General features: G+C 60.2%; 2 protein-coding genes across 2 annotated transcripts in view; both read left to right on the forward strand.

Moving 5' to 3' along the window:
• The window catches only part of ARID3A (AT-rich interaction domain 3A), a 36,498-nt gene extending 29,728 nt beyond the window's left edge, over positions 1 to 6,770 (forward strand). The window contains exons 7-9 of the mRNA XM_056112882.1: positions 625 to 906; positions 3,290 to 3,388; positions 5,345 to 6,770. Coding sequence (XP_055968857.1) covers positions 625 to 906; positions 3,290 to 3,388; positions 5,345 to 5,559 — 596 coding nt within the window. The 3' untranslated portion in view covers positions 5,560 to 6,770. The remainder of the gene's footprint in view (positions 1 to 624; positions 907 to 3,289; positions 3,389 to 5,344) is intronic.
• A 7,445-nt stretch (positions 6,771 to 14,215) lies between these two features.
• On the forward strand, positions 14,216 to 20,161 carry WDR18 (WD repeat domain 18). The gene is made up of 10 exons (XM_056112861.1): positions 14,216 to 14,447; positions 15,297 to 15,407; positions 17,415 to 17,548; positions 17,636 to 17,777; positions 18,429 to 18,572; positions 18,669 to 18,730; positions 18,819 to 18,943; positions 19,024 to 19,190; positions 19,497 to 19,565; positions 19,919 to 20,161. Exons 1-10 carry the CDS (start codon positions 14,238 to 14,240, stop codon positions 20,048 to 20,050), a joined length of 1,296 nt encoding a protein of 431 aa, XP_055968836.1. The 5' UTR covers positions 14,216 to 14,237; the 3' UTR covers positions 20,051 to 20,161.
• Positions 20,162 to 20,246: the final 85 nt, after the last annotated feature.

Genomic DNA, 20,246 nt, shown 5'->3' on the forward strand with positions numbered 1-20,246 from the left:
CCAGAAGAGCCTGGGCAGCAGCACATGTGGCCCGGTACTAAACCACGATTATATTGGCCATGTATGGCTGAGAACTGCGCCCCCGTCCCCACCCGCCCCGGACCTGCCCCGAGCACCACTTGGGAGTCCCTTCACACACCCCCTGCTCAAAAATAAATCGGGGTTGGAGAGATAGCACAGCGGGTAGGGTGTTTGCCTTGCACGTGGCCGACCCGGGTTCGATTCCCAGCATCCCATCTGGTCCCCTGAGCACCGCCAGGAGTAATTCCTGAGTGCATGAGCCAGGAGTGACCCAAAAAGCAAAATCAATCAATCAATCATGTGACTCCGTTTGGGGTCACTGCACACAGTAATGAGCCGGGCTTTAGGGTCAAAGCGGTGGCAAGCGGAGTGGCACTTCCCTTGCATGTAGCCAACCCAAGTGGGGCAGCAGTGAAGCCTCTGGTGCCCTTTGGTTTGGGGGGGGGCCACCCCTGGCAGTGCCCAGGGCTGACTCCTGGCTTTCCCGCTCAGGGAACCATCCTGGCGGGGTTCAGGGACTGCCGGGGAGGGAACCGGAGTCGGCCGCAGGTGAGGCAGATTCCCTGCGTGGTGTTCTCTGATGCCTCTTCTCTCCCGACACAGAGGAGGACTCTGCCATCCCTATCACCGTCCCCGGCCGTCTGCCTGTCTCCCTGGCAAGCCACCCGGTGGTGGCGGCCCAGGCAGCGGCTGTACAAGCTGCCGCTGCGGCCCAGGCAGCCGCCTTGGAGCAGCTGCGGGAGAAGCTGGAGTCCGGGGAGCCCCCTGAGAAGAAGATGGCGCTAGTGAGCGACGAGCAGCAAAGGCTTATGCAGAGGGCGCTGCAGCAGAACTTCCTGGCCATGACGGCCCAGCTGCCCATGAGCATCCGCATCAACAGCCAAGGTAGTCCGGGTGCGCCGTGTGCGGGGTAGGGACCATTGCTGAGCAGCAAGAAAGACCCAGGAGCCACCCTATATAAAGAGTATTGAGAAACCAACAAGAGGGCCGCCCCCTCCCCCGCCCCGCACAGTAGGGAGGGTGTTTGCCTTGCACGCAGCTGACCCGGGTTTGATCCCTGGCATCCCATAGGGTCCCCTCTCTGAGCTTCACCAGGAGTGATCCCTGAGCGCAGAGCCAGGAATCAGCCCCGAGCACCATGGGGTACGGCCTCTCCACAAAATAAGGAGAGGAGAGGGGCCAGCAAGCAGTAGGGTTTGGGACACTGTCTTGCTTGGGTGAGACCTTAGGTGTTTTCTTTATTTTTACTTTCGGGGCTACACATCCTTATTCTGGGATGTGGGTATTTGGGCCACACCTGGCTGTGCTCAGGGATCACACCTTGCTTGGAGGCCCCAGCCAGGGGCTGGGAATTTGAACTGGGCTCAGCTGCATTCAAAGTAAATGGTTTAACCCCGCACTCCCTGCGGCCCTGCACTCATGTTTCTCTCTTGTTTGGGGGGCTTGATGGGGGGTTGGGGAAGGAATCCTTATGGGATGCCAGAGATCGAACCTGGGTTGACGGCCTGCAAGGCCACTGCCCTCCCCAATGTCCTATTTCTCTGGTCCTCCCCTGAAGCTTGACCAGGCTGTTCCCAGACTCCGGTGATGGGGGAAAAAAATCAATCTCTCCGTCACCCCAACTCTGTGGCCTTCACCCTAACTTGATGGAGCAGAATCATTTTCCCTACAAGCTTAGCAAGTCACTTGCATCCGCCGTGTTCCCTCTCCCCCCCCTTTTTTTTTTAGCTTTTTGGGTCACACCCAGCAATGCTCAGGGGTTCCTCCTGGCTCTGCACTCAGGAATCACTCCTGGCGGTACGTGGGGATCGAACCCGGGTCACCTGCATGCAAGACAAGTGCCCTCCCCACTGTACTATCACTCCCCACTTCCCTTTCTGTGATCTGGGGGCGCTCTTTAGGATGCTGGCCCACTAGTCTCTACTGGGAGATGAGTTTGGGGATCACACCTGGCTCTGTGCTTTGGGATCACTCTTTGGCGGTGCTTAGAGGACCCTCTGGGATGCAGGTGATTTAGATGGGCTCAGCTGTGTGGAAGGCATGCCCTCCCCACCCACTCTGCTCTGCCCTGCCCTGATCATTGTTTTGTTTGAGGGCCAGACCCCAGATGCTCAGGCCTTCTTCCTGGCTCCTTGCTTGCTAAAGGTTCACTCCGGGGCTTACACGGGGCCGACCCAGGTTCGATCGCCAGCATCCGATAGGGTCCCCCTGAGCACTGCCAGGAGCGATTCCTGAGTTCAGCGGCAGAAGTAATCCCTGAGCATCACCTCTTGTGACCCAAAAAGCCAAAAAATAAAGGAAAAAAAAAAAAAACAAGGATCACTCCTGGCGGGGCTTGAGAGACCCTATCTGGTGCCAGGGAATCCAACCAAGGTGGGCAAGACAGTCGCCTTCTCCATTAGAATCGCTCCAGCCTGAGCCTCAGGTTTAATTTAACACGCTGGAGTTAAAAAAAAAAAAAAAAGAGGGGCTGGAGAGATAGCACAGCGGGGAGGGCGTTTGCCTTGCATGCGGCCGACACGAGTTCGATTCCCAGCACCCCATATGGTCCCCTGAGCACCGCCAGGAGTAACTCCTGAGTGCAGAGCCAAGAGTAACCCCTGTGCGTCGCCAGGTGTGACCCCCCCAAAAAAATGAGGTGAGGGGGCTGGAGCGGGTAGGGCGTTTGCCTTGCAAGCGGCGGAAGCAGCAGACCGGGGTTCGATTCCCAGCATCCCATATGGTCCCCCGAGCACCAGTGAGGAGTAATTCCTGAGTGCAAAGCCAGGAGTAACCCCTGAGCATCGTCGGGTGTGACCCAAAAAGGAAAATAAAATGAGGTGAGGCTAGTGGGATGCTGATAATCACTCTGATCCATCGTCACCCGCATTTAGTTCACATCAGGCAGTGCTTGGGGTTTGCTCCCCCTTGGTGGTGCTCAGGGGACAATGTGGTGCCAGGGGTCCAACCCCAACCCCCAGATGCGGGAGCTGTAGCCCAGCGTGGGAGGGCGCTCGCCTGACAAGCTCCGCAAGCCCCCTGGGGCCCCACAGCCAAGACCCGGGGAAAAAAAAAATCCCCCAACCTGATCGATCCCTGGTTCATGAGCAGGTGCCCAAGGGAGACCAATCCTGGCCTCTAGGGGTGGAGTTGGGGGCTGGCGTCCACAGACCGGAAGTGGGCGTGGCGACTTGCCCAGAAGTGGGCGGGGCTTGTCAGGAGTGGGCGGGGCTGCCCAGCCGGAAGTGGACTCAGGATGGCCCATGTCAATGATGTTTCTCTCCCGCAGCCTCTGAGAGCCGCCAGGATGCAGCCGTGAGCGTGACCGGACCCAATGGCAGCAACAGTATTAGCATGTCAGTGGAGATTAACGGGGTCATGTACACAGGTAGGACCCCAGCCTCTCACCCAGGGCGCGAGGGTGCACACGTGTCAGGGTCGGGCCGGGAGGATGCTTTGTAAGACCCCCTCGCTTCCCTTGGGAGTTTTAAGGGGCCAGGGGACATGGCGCACATAGGTGGGCACAGCCTGTGCATCCATCCACGTTTGACCATCTGGACCCCCACGATTCCCCCCCACACCAGCATTTCCAGGCGTAACCTGTGAGCACAGAGCCACGAGTTGCCTCTGAGCTCTGTGTTTTTGGGATGCTTCTCCCCTACAGAAAAAACAAAAAAAGCCACTCAGGGGCAGGAGAGATAGAACGGTGGGTAGGGCTTGTGCCTTGTATGTCGATTCCATCCCTGGCGCCCTGTAGGGTTCCCTGCTCCTGCCCTGCCCACCCCGTCCCCCCCCCATGATCTCCCTGCGTGCAGTAAGGAGAAAATCCTGCGCGCTTCAGAGTGTGGCCCCCAATACAAAAACCCCAGGGGCTGGAGCGATAGCACAGCGGGGAGGGCATTTGCCTTGCCCGCGGCTGACCCGGGTTCGATTCCCAGCATCCCATATGGTCCCCCAAGTACTGCCAGGAGTAATTCCTGAGTGCATGAGCCAGGGGTAACCCCTGTGCACCACCGGGTGTGACCCAAAAAGCAAAAGCAAAAAACTGCATCTGCGTTACTTGTTCTTAGTTTTTCCCTGTTTGGGATTTGGGAGGTCCCACATGGGGGGGACTCAGAATCCACTCCCGGCTCTGCATGTTCCAGAGTTTGCTCTTGGTGGTGCTCAGGGAGCCAGGGGCCTCTGCTGGAGATGAAATTCAGAAGCCCACCGCACATGCCCTTTGAGCAATATACCCCCCCACTCCCCCCTCCCGAGGGAGGACTCTGGATCCCATTCCGAAGCCCCGCCCACACCCCCTATTACCCTGGCAGAAGGCCAGAGTGGGCCTCACTCTGTTTTTGTTTGTTTGGTATTTGGGGCTGTGCTCAGGGATCACTCCTGGCAGTGCAAAGGGGACCTTGTGGCATGCTGAGGATGGAGCCCAGACCAGCCCCCTGCAAGGCAGACGCCTGCCCTCCTCTACTGTCACTCCAACTCCTAGCATCCAGGGCATTTCTTTTATTTCTTTTATTTTTTATTTCTTTTTGGATCACACCCGGCGATGCACAGGGGTTACTCCTGACTCTGCACTTAGGAATTACCCCTGGCGGTGCTCAGGGGACCATATGGGATGCTGGGAATCGAACCCGGGTCGGCCGCGTGCAAGGCAGACGTCCTACCCGCTGCGCTATCGCTCCAGCCCCTCTTTAGCACCTTACGTGTAGTTTCTCTCCGGTTCCCAATTACAATTTTTTGGTGGGATTGAGCCTTACCCACCAGTGCTCAGGCCAGGCACTGCGCTCAGCAGTGACCCCTAGCGGTCTACCCTGTGCGGTGCCGGGGATTCGAAGTGGGACCGGCCGCTAGCCAGGCAGGCAAGCGAGTGTCCTTCCTCCTCCCCGTTGCACTATCTTCAGCAACCCCTCGACATGGGTTGTTGCTTTGGGGGTTTGTGCCACACCCAACGATATTCGGGCGTCACTTGGGGGTCTGTGTGCCCAGGGATCTGTCCTGGCGATGCTTGAGGGGACCCTATAAGGATGCGGTGGGGCGGGGTGGGGGGCTGGAGCAATAGCACAGCGAGGAGGGCGTTTGCCTTGCACATGGCCAACCCGGGTTCGGTTCCCAGCATCCCATATGGTCCCCCGAGCACCGCCAGGAGTAATTCCTGAGTGCATGAGTCAGGAATAACCCCTGTGCAATGCTGGGTGTGACCCAAAAAGCAAAAAAAAAAATCAAAATCAAAAAAAGGATGCCAGGGATGGAACTCGGGTGTGTCACGTGCAAGCCCGCCCCAGCGCCCTCGCTCTGGGTCTTAACGCCCCCCCCCCCGGAGAAATCTCACCCCCTGTCTTTGCATTAGGAGTGCTTTTCGCTCAGCCGTCAGCACCCACGCCCTCCACAGCCCCCAGCAAAGGCAGCAGCCGGGGAGGGTCCAGCAGCAGCGGTGGTGGCGGCGGCGGCAGCAGTGGCAGCAGCGGTGGCAGCAACAGCAGCGGCGGCGGCAGCAGCAGCCAGGCGGGATCTGCGGGGCTCTGCGCGCCCCCGACATCTACCTCAAACAATTCATTGCCTTAACCGTACCTCTCCTCACCTGCCGCTTTCCACTACCCCAACACCTCCTGGACCGGGCAGCAGGGTCGCAGGAGAACGGGAAGAAGGAGACACAGGTGGGGAGGGTCGACATTCAGAAAGGACCCACAGCTAACGCCAAAAACGAAACAAAAAAAAAAAAAAAAAGAAAAAGAAAAAAATAGAGATACGTATATATAAATATATATATAAAGAAAATTTAATAAAACAGGGGAAAACGAAGGAACACTTGAATTACTCAGGCCTCGGACACTCAGAGAGAGAGGGAGAGAGAGAGAAAGAGAGAGGCGGGGGGGAGGCTGTGAGATCAGCCCAGGAAGAGGGGAGAGAGGCAGGTGGACCCCTGCCCCGTGGCCCCCAGCGCCTGGAATAGGCACTTCCGGGGGTGGGGCGATGTCAGACCACGTGATCTAAGCCACGCCCATGTCAGTTGCCTCACGCTGGCGCTGAACCTTGTGGCTTTTTCCATTATTTTTTTTCCTTGGATTTTTTTTTTTTAATCTTTTTTTTTTTTTTAAACGATCTATAGTGTCTTCATGACTCGCACTCACCACACCTTGCTCCTTGAGTTGAGAAAAGGAACCCGGAGCCACTTACTGTCATTTTTTTTTTCTTGGTGATTTTTTTTTTCCCTCTCCCCCACCTCTTTGTGGCTCTCGGGAACTGTTGTTTTTTTTTTTTTTTTTAGTGGGAATGAAATAGCGCTAATATGCACACTTCATAGGTTTTTGTCTTTGAAAGAAAATATGTGCGTGGGGGTTTCATTTTGTAAATATTCTATTTTATTTGGGGGGTGCGGTAAGAAATCAGACCTTGACCAAGAGAGATCAGTATACAGGTATATATTTGTGCTCGTCCAGGGAAATGACTTGAAAACAAAAACAAAAAAAGGGACCCCGGAGTCCTCCTGCTGGCCCGTGTGGGTCCCTGGCTGGCGTGTGGCCGGGCGGGCAGGGTGCTGGATTCTTGGGGAGACACCAGCAGAGGTAAACTCAGGTGCTGGGGGGCTGTGGGGGGGGTGCATGGTGAATGAAGCCCTCCCCCCGCCCTCTGTGATGCTTATTCTCCTGCTTGCATTGCATGGGGGGTGGGGGGGCTCTCTGGGGCAAGAATCTGGAAGTCTTAAGGAGAAAGAGCTAGAAAAAAAATCCCACCCCCACATGGCCCCCAGGCTTCGTCTCAGGGATGAATTTGACCCCCCCTCCCCCTCCCACTCTGTCTTACCCCAGAAGGCTGCTTGGGGAAGGATCTAGAGTGGAGAATGGGGTACAAGCCGGGCTCCGCTCAGGACCAGGATTTTGGGGCCACGGCGCCCGAACCCCTCTATTCTCCTTTCCTTTGTCCCTCTCACCCCTGGCCTGCTCGTCGGCTGGGGAGGGTCTGACCTTCTGCACCAGAACCCCCCAGGAAGGGCAGCTGTGCCCACCAGGCACTGGGGATCTGGGGCTTTCTTGAGGAAGCCCCAGCCAGAATCCTGGAGACCCCCTGGACGTGGGGCTGTCTGTCTGTCCCCCCCTTTTCCCCCCATGGCGGATTTTTTTTGTTTGTTTAGATTGTCAACATCTGCGTTTTCCTGGGGGGAGCTCATTTGCCCCCTAGGGGGGAACCTGGCATCTAATTGGGCCCCCGGGAGCCCCACTAACTAAGCCAAGAGGGGCAAGGGCTCCCGCCTGGCCTCATCCCAGGCGTCATCCGGTTGCCTTGGAGACCGCGGGGGGGGGGGCCGGAGGGGGTTGAGCTGCACCCCAGAATCTGGAGGTTGGCCTTCTCTTCAGTCCTGTGTCTCGGGGAGGGAACCCTCTTTCTTTGGGATAATCTCAGGGTTTTTGACGCCCCTCCCCTACTTCTAGGAGGGCTGGTGGTGGGGGTCGGGGGGAGGTGTCTAATCTTCCTTCTAGAAGGTTCTCTTCCCCCCCTTCCCGGTCCTCGCTGCAGCAGCACAATCATTGTGTGAGCAGGTGGGGGGGAGCTTGCTGCCCCCAGGCACAGTGCCCCCTTCCCCTTCTCCCTCCCGTCCCCACCCCGCCCTGCCGTGGGGGGCGCAGAGAGAGGGGTGATCAGCAAATTTCTTTCTACCTCAGGTGTGACTTTTGATGCCAAATCCCGCTTTGCTGGCCGGGGCCCCTTGCCTCCTGGGAGATCTGGGGGGCGGGGGTCCTGTGCTCATTCCCACCCCCCCACCCCACCCCCCAGGGTCCGGGGCGCGTGTCCGGGACTAACTCAGGGCGAGCCTGCTGTTCAGCGCTGATGATTGTAAGGGGACGGTGGGGGGCGCGGTCAGGAGTGGGGGCGCCCCGCGGGTGGAGGCGTGGGAGCCTCATCGCCAGGTCACTGCTGGCCGGTGGGGATGGATTTAAGGAAGGGGTGGCTTCCGGGGGTGCAGACCCGCACCCCACTTTGTGCACATCCGGTGGAGAGCGGGCAGGTCTCCGACCTGCCTTGCAGAAAGGGTGGGAGGGCTTCGCTGCGCAGTGAGGGTGAGGGTCCCCCCAACTCCGAAGAGGCACTCCCCTAACTTGGGGGGGGGCGACGGTGCTTCTACACTTTTCCTTGTGACCTCTAACCTGGCCGCAGGACCTTCCTGCTGGGGATGGGGGGTGGGAGGCGGAGGGGGGGCGGGGAGTCTGGGTTAGTAGGGGTTAAGTGCGTTTATGCAGCTTCGTTTTATTCGCTTTTTTTTTTTCTCTCTTTCATTTTTGGCCACTTTTTTTGCCTTTATTTCCTTGATTTTTGCTTTTTTTTTTTTTTGGCATTTTCTGGTTTTTGTTGTTGCTATTTTTTTTTTTCTGGTGGTCATTGTTTTATTTTTCTCTCAACTCTGCCTTCCATTCTTGACATGTGAAATTTTAGTTCCTCTGGGGTTGGTCAGAGGGGCACAGGGACCACACCCCCAGCTCTCAGGTTCAAAGGAGAAAAAAAAAAAACTTTTTTTTTTTCTTTTTTAAATATAAAGGTATAAAACAGATTCTACCTCTGGTGACTCTGCCCGGAGCTCAGGGCCGGGTCACAGATTTCAGTTCAGGTTTTGTTGTTGTCTTTGTCGTCGTCGTTGTTTTTTTTTTTTTGGCAGAACATTCAGGTATTAAAGGGGAAAAAAAAAAAAACCAACCAACCAAAAAAAGGACAAAAGACCAAAAAAAAGAAAAAAAAGTGTGATTTTTTTTTGAAATTTAAAGAACACTGAAAGTTTACACTTTATAATAACATTATTATGCAGATTGTATTTAAACTTCAGAAATATTTAAGACAATTGTGTAACCTTGTAAAGCTGATGAGATATTAAAACGAGACAAAACACTCTTTTAACAGACTGGCTCTGTGTTTTTTTTTTCTGGGGTGCTGCCCTCCACTCCCCCATTCTGCCTGGGTGCTAATGGTTGAGGGTGTCCTACCTTGCTGGGGCCCAGTCCCTGCAGCTAGGAGAGAATCCCCCCACCAGGAGACACATCTGTCAGAACTAGGGGAGCTGAGTGGTCCAGCAAGCAGCCTGCCCCCCAGTTGGCTATACCTGATGGGAGGATGGGGGACCCCAAGAGTGGGCATGTCTGGGGCTGGAGCGAGAGCACAGCGGGTAGGGCGTTTGCCTTGCACGCAGCTGACCCGGATTCGATTCTCAGTATCCCATATGGTCCCCGGAGCACCGCCAGGAGCAATTCCTGAGTGCAGGAGCCAGGAGTAACCCCTGTGCATCGCTGGATGTGACCCAAAAAGCAAAAAAAAAAAAAAAAAGAGAGTGGGCATGTCTGATGGGAAAGCCCCGTTGAGAATACAGACAGGGTCTCCATCCACTGACCACCCTGTGGTTCTTCTTTCCCAGGCTGACCCCTGGGCCTTTGCACGTCACTCTCCAGGCCTCAGTGGTGCCATGCAGGACACGCACCTCAAACCCATCTCTCTCTGGCCCCTGCCAGCTCTAGGAGCCCACTCCTGTGCCCACCTGGCAGTCTCCAGTCCGAGATCAAGAGCTCCAGGGGTGCCAAGTTTGCCCCCAGGACTGGAGCGATAGTACAGCAGGAGGGAGGGCGCCAGCCTGGCACTGGGCTGAGCAGGGTTCAATCCCTGGCATCCCATAGGGTTCCCTGAGCCTCGCCAGGAGTGATCCCGGAGTACAGGGCCAGGAGTCAGCCCTGAGCAGCGCCGGGTATGGCCCCCAAACTGACACCAGGCTATTCCCCAGCCTCCATCTTCCCTGCCATGATAAATTGGGGATAGTCCCAGAACCCCTCCAAACCGCCGCCTCAGCCCTGCACCCCTCCCGAGGGCCTCCCAAGGGTGTGCTTAGCCCCTGCCCCGGGGTCTGCCCTGTGACCCACAGGCTGGGCAGGCCTGGACTTGGCCTCGCAGCCGACCTGCGCTGGCGTCTCCTGCTCCAGGCGTCCAGGCCAGTGCGCAGCCTGTTCCTCGCACCTGAGTACCAGGAACCAGCGTCCAGGGTCAACCCCCACTGTGTTCCTGTCCTCCAGGCAGATAAAGGAAAATATGATTTGAAAAGGAGGAAAAAAAAAATTCCAAAAAGTCCTTCCGGCAAAGTGGCCAGGGCCAGTCCGGACATTCCTGAGCTTCAGAGGCCGCGTAGGGCCAGCTGGGACCTGAGATCGCACGTGGTAGGGGACAGGGTGGACAGAGATAGGCAAGGTCAGACCCCACCTCCCTGCTGACCCGAGGGACCAGCCCTGCCATCAGGTGGACCAACACTCAAATCCATGGCACGGGAAGCCTGAGGGGGTTTTGGGGTGACAAGATTTGGAGGCTGGGGGAGGCCAGGAAGACCCCCAAGGAGTGATACAGGGCAGCGGGGAGGGTGCTGGCCTAGCACACAGGTGACCAGGATTCAATCCCCGGCATCCCATAGGGGTCCCCCCCAAGGCTGCCAAGAGTGATCCCTGAGCACAAAACCAGAAGTCAGCCCTGAGCACCGCGGGGTGCGACCCCAAAAAACAAAACACCAAGATTCTATGGCCACAGGGCTGTGTAGGGATAGTACAATGGGTAGGGACTCGTCTGGCCTGTGGCTGACCCAGGTTCGATCCCTGGCACCTCATAGGGTCCCCCACACTCCTCCAGGAGTAATTCCTAGCGCAGTCAGAAATGACCACTAAAACAGTCGGGAGCCAGCCCTGAGCACAGAGCCAGGAGCCAGCCCTGAGCACAGAGCCAGGAGTCGGCCCTGAGCACAGAGCCAGGAGTCGGCCCTGAGCACAGAGCCAGGAGTCGGCCCTGAGCACAGAGCCAGGAGTCAGCCCTGAGCACAGAGCCGGGAGCAGCCCTGAGCACCGCAGGGTGTGACTCTCTAAAAACAAAACATCAAGACTCTATGGCCACAGGGCTGTGTAGGGATAGTACAATGGGTAGGGAATTGTCTGGCATGTGGCTGACCCGGGTTCGATCCCTGGTGCCCGTTAGGGTCCCCCACACTCCTCCAGGAGTGATTCCTGAGCGCAGAGTCAGAAGTGACCACTAAAACAGTGGGGAGCCAGCCCTGAGCACAGAGCTGGGAGTCAGCCCTGAGCACCGCAGAGTGTGACCCTCAAAAAACAAAACATCAAGACTCGACAGCCACAGGGCTGTGAAGATAACATCCCATAGGGTCCCCCACACTCCTCCAGGAGTAATTCCTAGCGCAGAGTCAGAAATGACCACTAAAACAGTCAGGAGCCAGCCCTGAGCACAGAGCCAGGAGTCAGCCCTGAGCACAGAGCCGGGAGTCAGCCCTGAGCACCGCAGAGTGTGACCCTCAAAAAACAAAACATCAAGACTCGACAGCCACAGGGCTGTGAAGATAACATCCCATAGGGTCCCCCAAGGCTGCCAGGAGTGATCCCTGAGCACAGAGTCAGGAGCCCTGAGCACAGGGAGGACTGGGCTGTGGGACTTGAGTGGGGGCACCCCAGGGGGGCTGGCAGGTGCGAACAGAAGGGTCTGTGTGGTAGGGGTCAGTGCTGGTCTGTGCCCCACCCCCCACCCCCACGGCCTCCACCCTTGGGCACAGGCAAGGTCAGCGGGCTGGGTGGTCCCAGATGCCCCCGGAGCGTGCTTTGTCCCGCAGGCCCCACAGACACAGCTGGTCTGTCCTCATTCCAGGAAGGGCTGGGGGTGGGGTGACCTCTGACCCCACACTGCTGCCAGGCCCGGCTGAGTCCCGGAGGGAAGGGAGGAGGGGGAAGAGGCCCGCGAGGGGGCCGGAACTGCCGCCCGGCCACCCCGCCCCCCTGCCCGCCCCTCAGGCCCCGCCCCCCAACTCTGCGCCCACCTGGGTGCGCCCCGCCCCGGCAGGGCCTGGCTAGCCGGGGACAGTGGAAACTTCCAGACCAGCAGCCCTCCCGGGGACAGCGCCGGCCCAGGGCGGCCCTCTGACCAGCACACTCCGGGTCCAAGCTCTGCCTGGGGGGGGCGGGGAAACTGAGGCCCGGGGCTGCCTGCCGAGGTGCCTGCTGGGTCATTAGCGCCCGGTGGGGGCGGAGGGAGGGGGCTGGGAGGTGGCTCGGAGTATTTGCTTTGCAAGGCCCAGAATCCCCAGGCTCGAAGGCGGGAGGGAGGGGCGGGGGCAGGGGGAGTGATTCAAGCCGCAGAGGGGTTGTTTATCCAAGCCGGGAGCCACCCAGGAGCGGCCCACCCTTGACCCTTGGCGCGGGTTCGGCCCCGATGTGAGAGAATTCAAGGGCCTTCACATTCCTGACTCACTTTCAAGGCGGTTCAGGGGCTGGGGCGGTTGGGGCCTTTGATCTGCACGTGGCCCATCCGCAGCACTCCCCGGGGGGTTCCCCCAGGTCCAGCAGGAGTGATCCCTGAGCACAGAGCCCCGAGTTGGCCCGGAGCACCACCACTGGGTACGGAGGACGCTGCGGGTGGGTGTCAGGAACAGCTGGTTCTGGTTCCCATCCGCCTCTGGACAACTTAGGCTCTCGCCACCTCAGTTTCCCCAGCTGCTCTTTCTCTCTCCGGGAGGTTCAGATTCTTACTTACCAAAAGCACTTTAAGTCTTCTTGGCTCCCCACTAGGATAAAATAAAACTCGGAGCGATAGCACAGCGGGGAGGGCGTTTGCCTTGCACGCGGCCGACCCGGGTTCGATTCCCAGCATCCCATAGGGTCCCCCGAGCACTGCCAGGGGCAATTCCTGAGTGCAAAGCCAGGAGGAACCCCTGTGCATCACCGGGTGTGACCCAAAAACCAAATTAATTAATTAATTAATTAATTAAAACTGATGTCCCGGGCCTGAGACCTGGTAAGGAGCTTGCCTTACACGTGGCTACGCTGGGTTCGATTCCCACCACCACATATGGTTTCCAGAGTCCTGCCAGGAGTGAGCCCTGAACACCAAACTAGGAGGAAGCCTTGGATGTGGCGCAAGCCTCGCTTACAACTGATCCCGATCGACCCCCAGCACCACGTAAAGGGTCCCTGGAGGACTCCCATCACCCCCAAATCTTGACTCTCCCGGGCCTCACTTAACTGCCCAAGGACTCACCCCTCCAGTTTGGTCCCAGGACCTTTGCATGCACCTCTGCTCACCTAGATCTTCTAGCTGTCAGTCCCCTGCTCTGGAAGCCCCTCCCCGGATCCCCAAACCAGGTGGATCCTGGATGAGACCCTCCCTCGTCGTCGTCCTCCCCCCCCCCCCACCCGAAGCCCCTTCCCGGTCGTGCGGCTCACTCCTGCCACCTAGCGGCAGAAAACGGAACTGGCGCTCAGAGTGCGTCTTTCTCCTATACTGGTTCAACCACCGCCCCCGCAGGCTGAAGCCTGCAACCTAATCCGTTCCCGTGCAGTGCCTCGAGTGGATGCACCCCGAAACCAGCCGGAAACGAGGCTGGGGCGATAGTACAGCGGGTTGCCTTGCACGCGGCCGACCCGGTTTTTCTATCCCGAGCATCCCACTCGATTCATGAGTGCAGTCAGGAGTGACCCCCTGAGCACCGCCGGGTGTGGCCGCCCCCCCCAAACACAACCAGCCACCCGAGACCCCGGAGGGTCCGTGGCCCGGGGTGGCCGCGGCTAGAGAAAACAACCCCTCCCCACGAATCCACCACCCAACCTCCGCTAACCGCGCCGCTCCCGTGCACCGTGGGACCCAGTAGCTGTTCAGCAAGTGCTAAATAAAATTTAAAAAACGGGCGAACGTCGCTGCCCCCGCATCCCCCCGGAAAAAAAATAAAGAAATCCGGGGAGCTACGGTCGCTGCACGAGTGAGCATTTAGTACAGTGCTAGACATGGATGCTGCTGGGTACTGGGGTGGGGCTGTGCATGCATCCGTTTCCTCCAGACGGGCCAGGGGCGCTCGGAATCGGGTCTTTCGGCTAAAGGCAAACGGGCTCCACGAAGTCGAGGCATTCGGAGAAAAGCATGCAGCAGCAACAGGACAGCCACTTGAGGCACCGCGGGGTCTTCCGGCGAGACCTCCGACTGCCCTTCTTCTTCAGGGGGTCGGCCTCCTTCCCGGACGCCGAGCCTCTGCAGCTCCGGCTTTCTCCGCTGGGCTGAGCAGCGGGGTCCGGGGGTGCAGGCGGCCACTCGGAGCGCCACGGCTGCCGCGAAGCACGCGGGGTCGGCGGGAGGGGCGCGCGCGGGCCGGGGGCGGGGCCTCGATGGGAGGCCCGCCCCCTCCGCGAGAGTCGCGCTTCGGATGACGTCATCCGACCGGCGCCCGGAGAGGCGGCGGCAAGATGGCGGCGCCCATGGAGGTGGCCGTGTGTACGGACTCGACCGCCGCGCTCTGGAGCTGCGTCGTGTGGGAGCTACACTCGGGCGCTAACCTCCTGTCGTACCGCGGCGGCCAGGCGGGGCCCCGGGGCCTGGCGCTGCTCAACGGCGAGTACCTGCTGGCGGCGCAGCTGGGCAAGAACTACATCAGCGCCTGGGAGTTGCAGCGCAAGGTGCGGCGTGGCCCCCGCGGGCTGGACTCCGCGAGGACGGGCCGCCGCCCGGACCGGGCCCGGGGATGGAGGGGCCGAAGCCGGGGTGGTGGGGGCCACGAGCGCCCGAAAGCGGGGTTGGGGGAGGGGGAAATGGGCGATGCTGGGCGTGGGGGGAGGGGAAACGCTCGGGGACTATGTTCTGCGCATGCGTGAGTCTAGGGGCTGGCGGCCGGAAGGGGGCGCGCGCCCTGGGGCGGGTGGGAGCCGTTAGGAGGCGGCGCGCAGGCGCAGGGTGGGGGGGGTCGGGGTGGTGGGGGGCGAGGGGGCGTGTCCCCCCGGGCTGCAGAGAGGCTGGAAAAGCGAGGCTTGGGATGGGGAGGGGGGTAAGTGGGGCGGGATGGGGGGTACTTACCGGTAATAGGGCGCCAGGTTGAAAGGATGCGAGAATTTTGTGCTTGCGCTCCCTTAGTGGTCTTGGAGGGTCGCCCGGGAGGCGCGTGCGTTTCCACCCCAGCCCCCCTCCGACATGCAGCCCCCCCTTGGTGCCCCCACCTGGCATCGCTCGGCGCGAGCTTGTGATGCACCGCAGGAACGTGGACAGTTTTCCTGACTTGGAGACTTGGAAGCCACGCTTAGGCCAGGGAGCACTGGGGTACCCAGCTGTCTGGCTGCACCAGCTCCCGCCATCCCCCGGACCCCCTGGACCTTGTTGGTCCCCGCTCTACGCCCCGAGAATCCATAATCGAGGCTTGCGCCCTGGGTCATCATCGCAGAGGCCCATCTCTCCTGGGAGTCCCCCCACCATGTTCCCGCAGCACCCCAGCCTCTTGGTTTTCTGCTTGGAGCTCAGGCACCGTGTCCCTCCAGGATCAGCTCCAGCAGAAGATTATGTGTCCGGGGCCTGTCACCAGTCTGACCACATCCCCCAACGGCCAGTACGTGTTGGCGGGCATAGCTGAGAACATCCACCTGTGGGAGGTAAGAGAAGGAGCCTGACCCCCGCAGACAGGCCATGACACGTGGGACTCGCCTCCCCTTTTGCAGAGTGCGGGATCTGGGGCCAGAGGGCAGGACGGAATGCAGTTCTGGCCGCCCCATCTTCCCCCTGCCCCGTTTTGTCTACTGGTCCGGACTCCTTCAACTTCTGGACCTCACTGTAGGGGTCTGCTTGGTTTTTTGTTTGTTTGTTTGTTTGTTTTCTTTTTGGGTCATTGGGTCACACCCGGCGATGCACAGGAGTTACTCCTGTTTCATGCACTCAGGAATTACTCCTGGCGGTGCTCAGGGGATGCTAGGAATCGAACCTAGGTCAGCTGCACGCAAGGCAAACGCCCTACCCGCTGTGCTATTGCTCCAGCCCCGGAGTCTGCTTGGTTTGGGGGCTACACACAGCAGCAGGGTTCAGAGGGTTGCTGTAGTGGTTGTTTGGGGGACTGTTTGATGCTGAAGATTAAATCCAGGCTCCACTCCACAAAGCCTCCCAGAGACAGCGGGAAGGGCTGACCTTACAAGCAGCCGACCCGGGTTCGATCCTCAGCACCAAATAGTGATCCCCCGCAAGCTCGGCCAGGAGTGATCCCTGAGCGCAGAGCCAAGTGTCAGCCCTAGAGTACCTCCAGGTGTGGCCCCCCAAAAACAAACCAAAACAGCTCTTGTGCTGTTTCCTGTTTCTGTTCAGTCTCGGGATCAGAGAGGAGGAAGTAGCCCTAAGAAGGCGCACCTGTGCCCCTCTCCCCGCCCCATGAAGGTCGCTGTCACCTTGATTTGGGTGGTCTCGGGGTCACCTCTCCTTGGTGGGGACAGCCAGGACCCCACATCCAAAACCTGGGAATCGTCACCACAAGGGGGCGCCAGAGCGGTCCTGATGCTGAAGACCCAGGCCCCTTCTCACTCAGGGCCGGGCAGTGAAGCCCCAACCTTGACTTCCGGTCTGGCCAGGCTCCCACAGAACTTCAGTGGCCACTGAGTGAAGAAGGAGGCCATGGGATCAGAGACAACGTGAGGTTAAGACACTGGGCTTGCACGCAGCCACCCCCAATTGTCACCCCATGTTGTCCCCTCAGCCCTGCCAGGAAGGATCCCTGAGTCCAGAGCTAGGAGGAAGCCCTGTGTGCTGCCTGATGTGATCCCCAAACCAAAAGAAAGAACAGTAGGGGCTGGAGTGGTAGCACAGCGGGGAGGGCGTTTGCCTTGCACGCGGCCGACCCGGGATCGATTCCCAGCATCCCATATGGTCCCCCGAGCACCATCAGGAGTAATTCCTGAGTGCATCAGCCAGGAGTAACCCCTGTGCATCGCCGGTGTGACCCCAAAAGCAAAAAAAAAGCAATAACCAAAAAAACCAAGGCAGAGTGGCAGGTCTGGGATGTGTGGGAAAGGGGGCACAAACCAGATGGCACCCCAGGAACTTCCCACCCTGCTTCTTTGACCTCTTTTTTTTTTTTTTTCTTTTTGGGTCACACCCGGCGATGCTCAGGGGTTACTCCTGGTTCTGCACTCAGGAATCACTCCTGGCGGTGCTCGGGGGCCCATATGGGATGCTGGGAATCGAACCTGGGTCGGCCGCGTGCAATTGCTCCAGCCCCTTCTGTGGCCTCTTGAGGTGCACGCGAGCCAGTCCGTGCTCCTGGAGGGGACAGGAGGTGCTCAGCAGGGGTTCCCCAGCCTCTCCTGGCCCTGGGACCCTGAGTGCCACCAGGGTCCCAAGTGGCCCCTTCCGACCTGGCCCACCAGTCCAGACTCTCCCGTCCCCTTTCCCAAAAAGGATGGGTACACCGTATCCCTGCGGGGCACAGTGCACCCCCACAACAGCACCCGGGCTTCCCCAGGTGACAGCCCTGCCCCTGGGGTGGTGTCTGCATCCCCCGCCTGCCCCCAGGGCAGGTGACTGAGGAGGGGGCGCTGTCCCCCAGCTCTGGAACAACGGGAAGGACCCCCAGGACCTCCCCCCAGTGTTGAGTGTGCGGCCACCCCTGCCCCCCACAGGTCTGCACGGGGAACCTGCTGGTGATTCTGAGCCGCCACTACCAGGACGTGACTTGCCTGAAGTTCACGGGGGACAGCAGCCACTTCGTGTCGGCGGGCAAGGACTGCCTGGCCCTGGTGTGGGACGTGTGCAGGTGCCGCTGGGCGGGCTGGGCCGGGCGGGAGGGCGGGGCTCCCTGAGGGCGGGGCATCAGGCTGAGGGTTCGGGGCGCATCTTGCAGCGTGCTGCAGGTGGACCCCTCCCGGACCCCTGTCCCCCGCCACGTCTGGTCTCGCCACACCCTCCCCATCACGGATGTGCATTGCGGCTGCGGGGGGCCCCTGGCAAGGGTGGCAACTTCCTCGCTGGACCAGACGGTGAAGGTATTTGAAGCCCCCTCTCGGTCCCTCCGGGGCCAGCATCCCAAAGGTGGCTGCGGGGGTGGGAGTGGGGAGTGGGGTATCCTCTGGAAAATCCCCCTTGGGTGCCCAGCCATGAAAACTGAAGCTGGATTAGCGAGGCATGGCCAGCAGGGGGCGCCCTTCTGGGGCCAGCCACACAACTTCTGCCACTGTCTGGTGTGATTATTCGGGAGGGCGGGCGGGTGCTGGCCTTGCTGGTGGCCACGTAGGGTACCCTGAACCCCTGCCAGGAGTCATCCCTGAGTACTGCCGGTTGTGACCCCACCCCATTTTTTTTAAAAGGCTTTCTAGGGGGGCTGGAGCAATAGCACAGCGGGTAGGGCGTTTGCCTTGCACGCGGCCAACCCGGGTTCAATTCCCAGCATCCCATATGGTCCCCTGAGCACCGCCAGTGGTAATTCCTGAGCACAGAGCCAGGAGTAACCTCTGTGCATTAACGGGTGTGACCCAAAAAGCAAAAAAAAAAAAAAAAAGGCTTTCTGTGTCCCTCAACGCCCCCCCCCCATGTCTCAGGGTACCCACACCCTGTACCCTCAGCTCTCAACCCCCCCCCAGTGTCCACATCCCCCCCACCTCGGGCTTTCAAAGCCCTCAGCACCCCTGTGCCCGCAGCTATGGGAGATTTCCTCGGGGGACCTTCTCCTCTCTGTCTTCTTTGACGTGGCCATCATGGCCGTGACCTTGGACCTGGCGGAGCACCACATGTTCTGCGGCGGCAGCGACAGCTCCATCTTCCAGGTGGATCTGTGCACATGGGTGAGCGCGGGCCCTCCCACACACCCTCGCTGCCCCCCCACCGGCTCCCCTCCCCACCGTACCCCAACTTCCCACTCCTTCCCTCTCGGCCTACAGCCTGGCCTGCGAGAGAAGAGCTTCCACCCGGACCAGGACGGCAAAGTCTTCAAAGGGCACAGGTGCGTGAGGGGGGCGCGCGTGGGCTCGGGGACGCCCCCCCCCCCCCCAGCTCCACCCGCGGCGGGCTCACCCGCCGGCTGTCCCCAGGAACCAGGTGACGTGCCTGTCAGTGTCCGCGGACGGTTCCATGCTCCTGTCCGGCTCACACGATGAGACGGTGCGGCTCTGGGACGTGCAGAGCAAGCAGTGCACGCGCACGATGACCCTGAAAGGTACCAGGGTTTGGGGGGGCAAGGGGCGTGCTGATTGCAGGTGGAGTCTGACCCGCACGCCCCTGCGTCCACCCCCCCAGGGCCCGTGACCAACGCCTGCATCGTGCTGGCCCCCGCCAGCATGTTGAGCTCCGACTTCCGGCCCAGCCTGCCACTGCCTCACTTCAACAAGCACCTACTGGGCGCCGAGCACGGGGACGATCAGCAGCAGGGCGGCCTCACGCTGCGCCTGGGGCTGCACCAGCAGGTACCCCTCGCCCCCCGCCCCCAACAACGCGAGCCTGTTCCCCAGAACCTGCCCGGGGCCCTTCCAGGACCAGCCTGCGCCCTGGCCGGCCTGCCCACCAGACTGTACAGCCCGATCTGTCTCCTCCTGCCCCCTCAGCTGACCCCGCCCACCTGTGCCCTCTGCTCCCCAGGCAGAGGGGAGCCCCCCTCCCCACCTCCCCGTGAGGACGCACATCCCCGACAGTGTTATCCTCGGCACTCACCGAAGTGCCCGAGCAGGGGGCAGGTGGGCCTCCCAAGTCACCCCTGGCGTCTTGTGTTTCAGGGCTCCGAACCCAGCTACCTGGAGCGCACCGATAAGCTGCAGGCGGCCATGTGCCACACCTTGGAGCAGGTGGGCGTGGCTGGAGGGCGGGGCCTGCTCTGATGGGCGGGGCCGGGCAGCCTCCTGGTTGGGGGTTGGCTCAGGGGCGGGACCGTATCCTGGTGGGCGGGGTCAGGCCAGGCAGTAGAGCAGCTTCCTGGTTGGAGGGTTGCTTTGTGGGTGGGGTTTCGCCCTTGGTGGGCGGGGCCAGTAGCTGACCTGCGTCCTGGTTGGAGGGCCGGGATGGGGCGTGGCAGAGGGTCCTAGCAGCCCCGAATCTTCCTGGGAGGGGAGGGGCCTTTTTGCCCCTCTGCATCTGTATGTTCGGGGGGCCCTTCCTGCTGCGGCGCCCCCATCCAGTCCTGCCCCAACCCTCTCCGCAGAGCATCGTGGGCGGCCAGGCCCACCTGCGGATTCGCTTTACGGAGCTGGAGGACGAGGTGCGGAATCTGCGCAAAATCAACCGGGACCTGTTCGACTTCTCCACGCGCATCATCACCCGGCCGGCCAAGTGAGCGCCCCCTGGCGGCGCGGCCGGGCCCCGCGCCGATGGACTTGGAGGCTTTTCCTTGGGGGCCACGGCCGGCAGCGTCCAGGGGACCGAGCGGTGCCGGCGCTCCCCCCGAACCCGGCCCTTGGAGCTGCTGGTTGCTGTCGGTGCTGTTTTTTGGTTTTTCTTTTTTTTTTCTTTTTTCTAACAAAAACCTCAAA

The sequence above is a fragment of the Sorex fumeus genome, unplaced genomic scaffold, assembly GCF_029834395.1.
Source record: "Sorex fumeus unplaced genomic scaffold, SorFum_2.1 ptg000019l, whole genome shotgun sequence".
NCBI lineage: Eukaryota > Metazoa > Chordata > Mammalia > Eulipotyphla > Soricidae > Sorex > Sorex fumeus.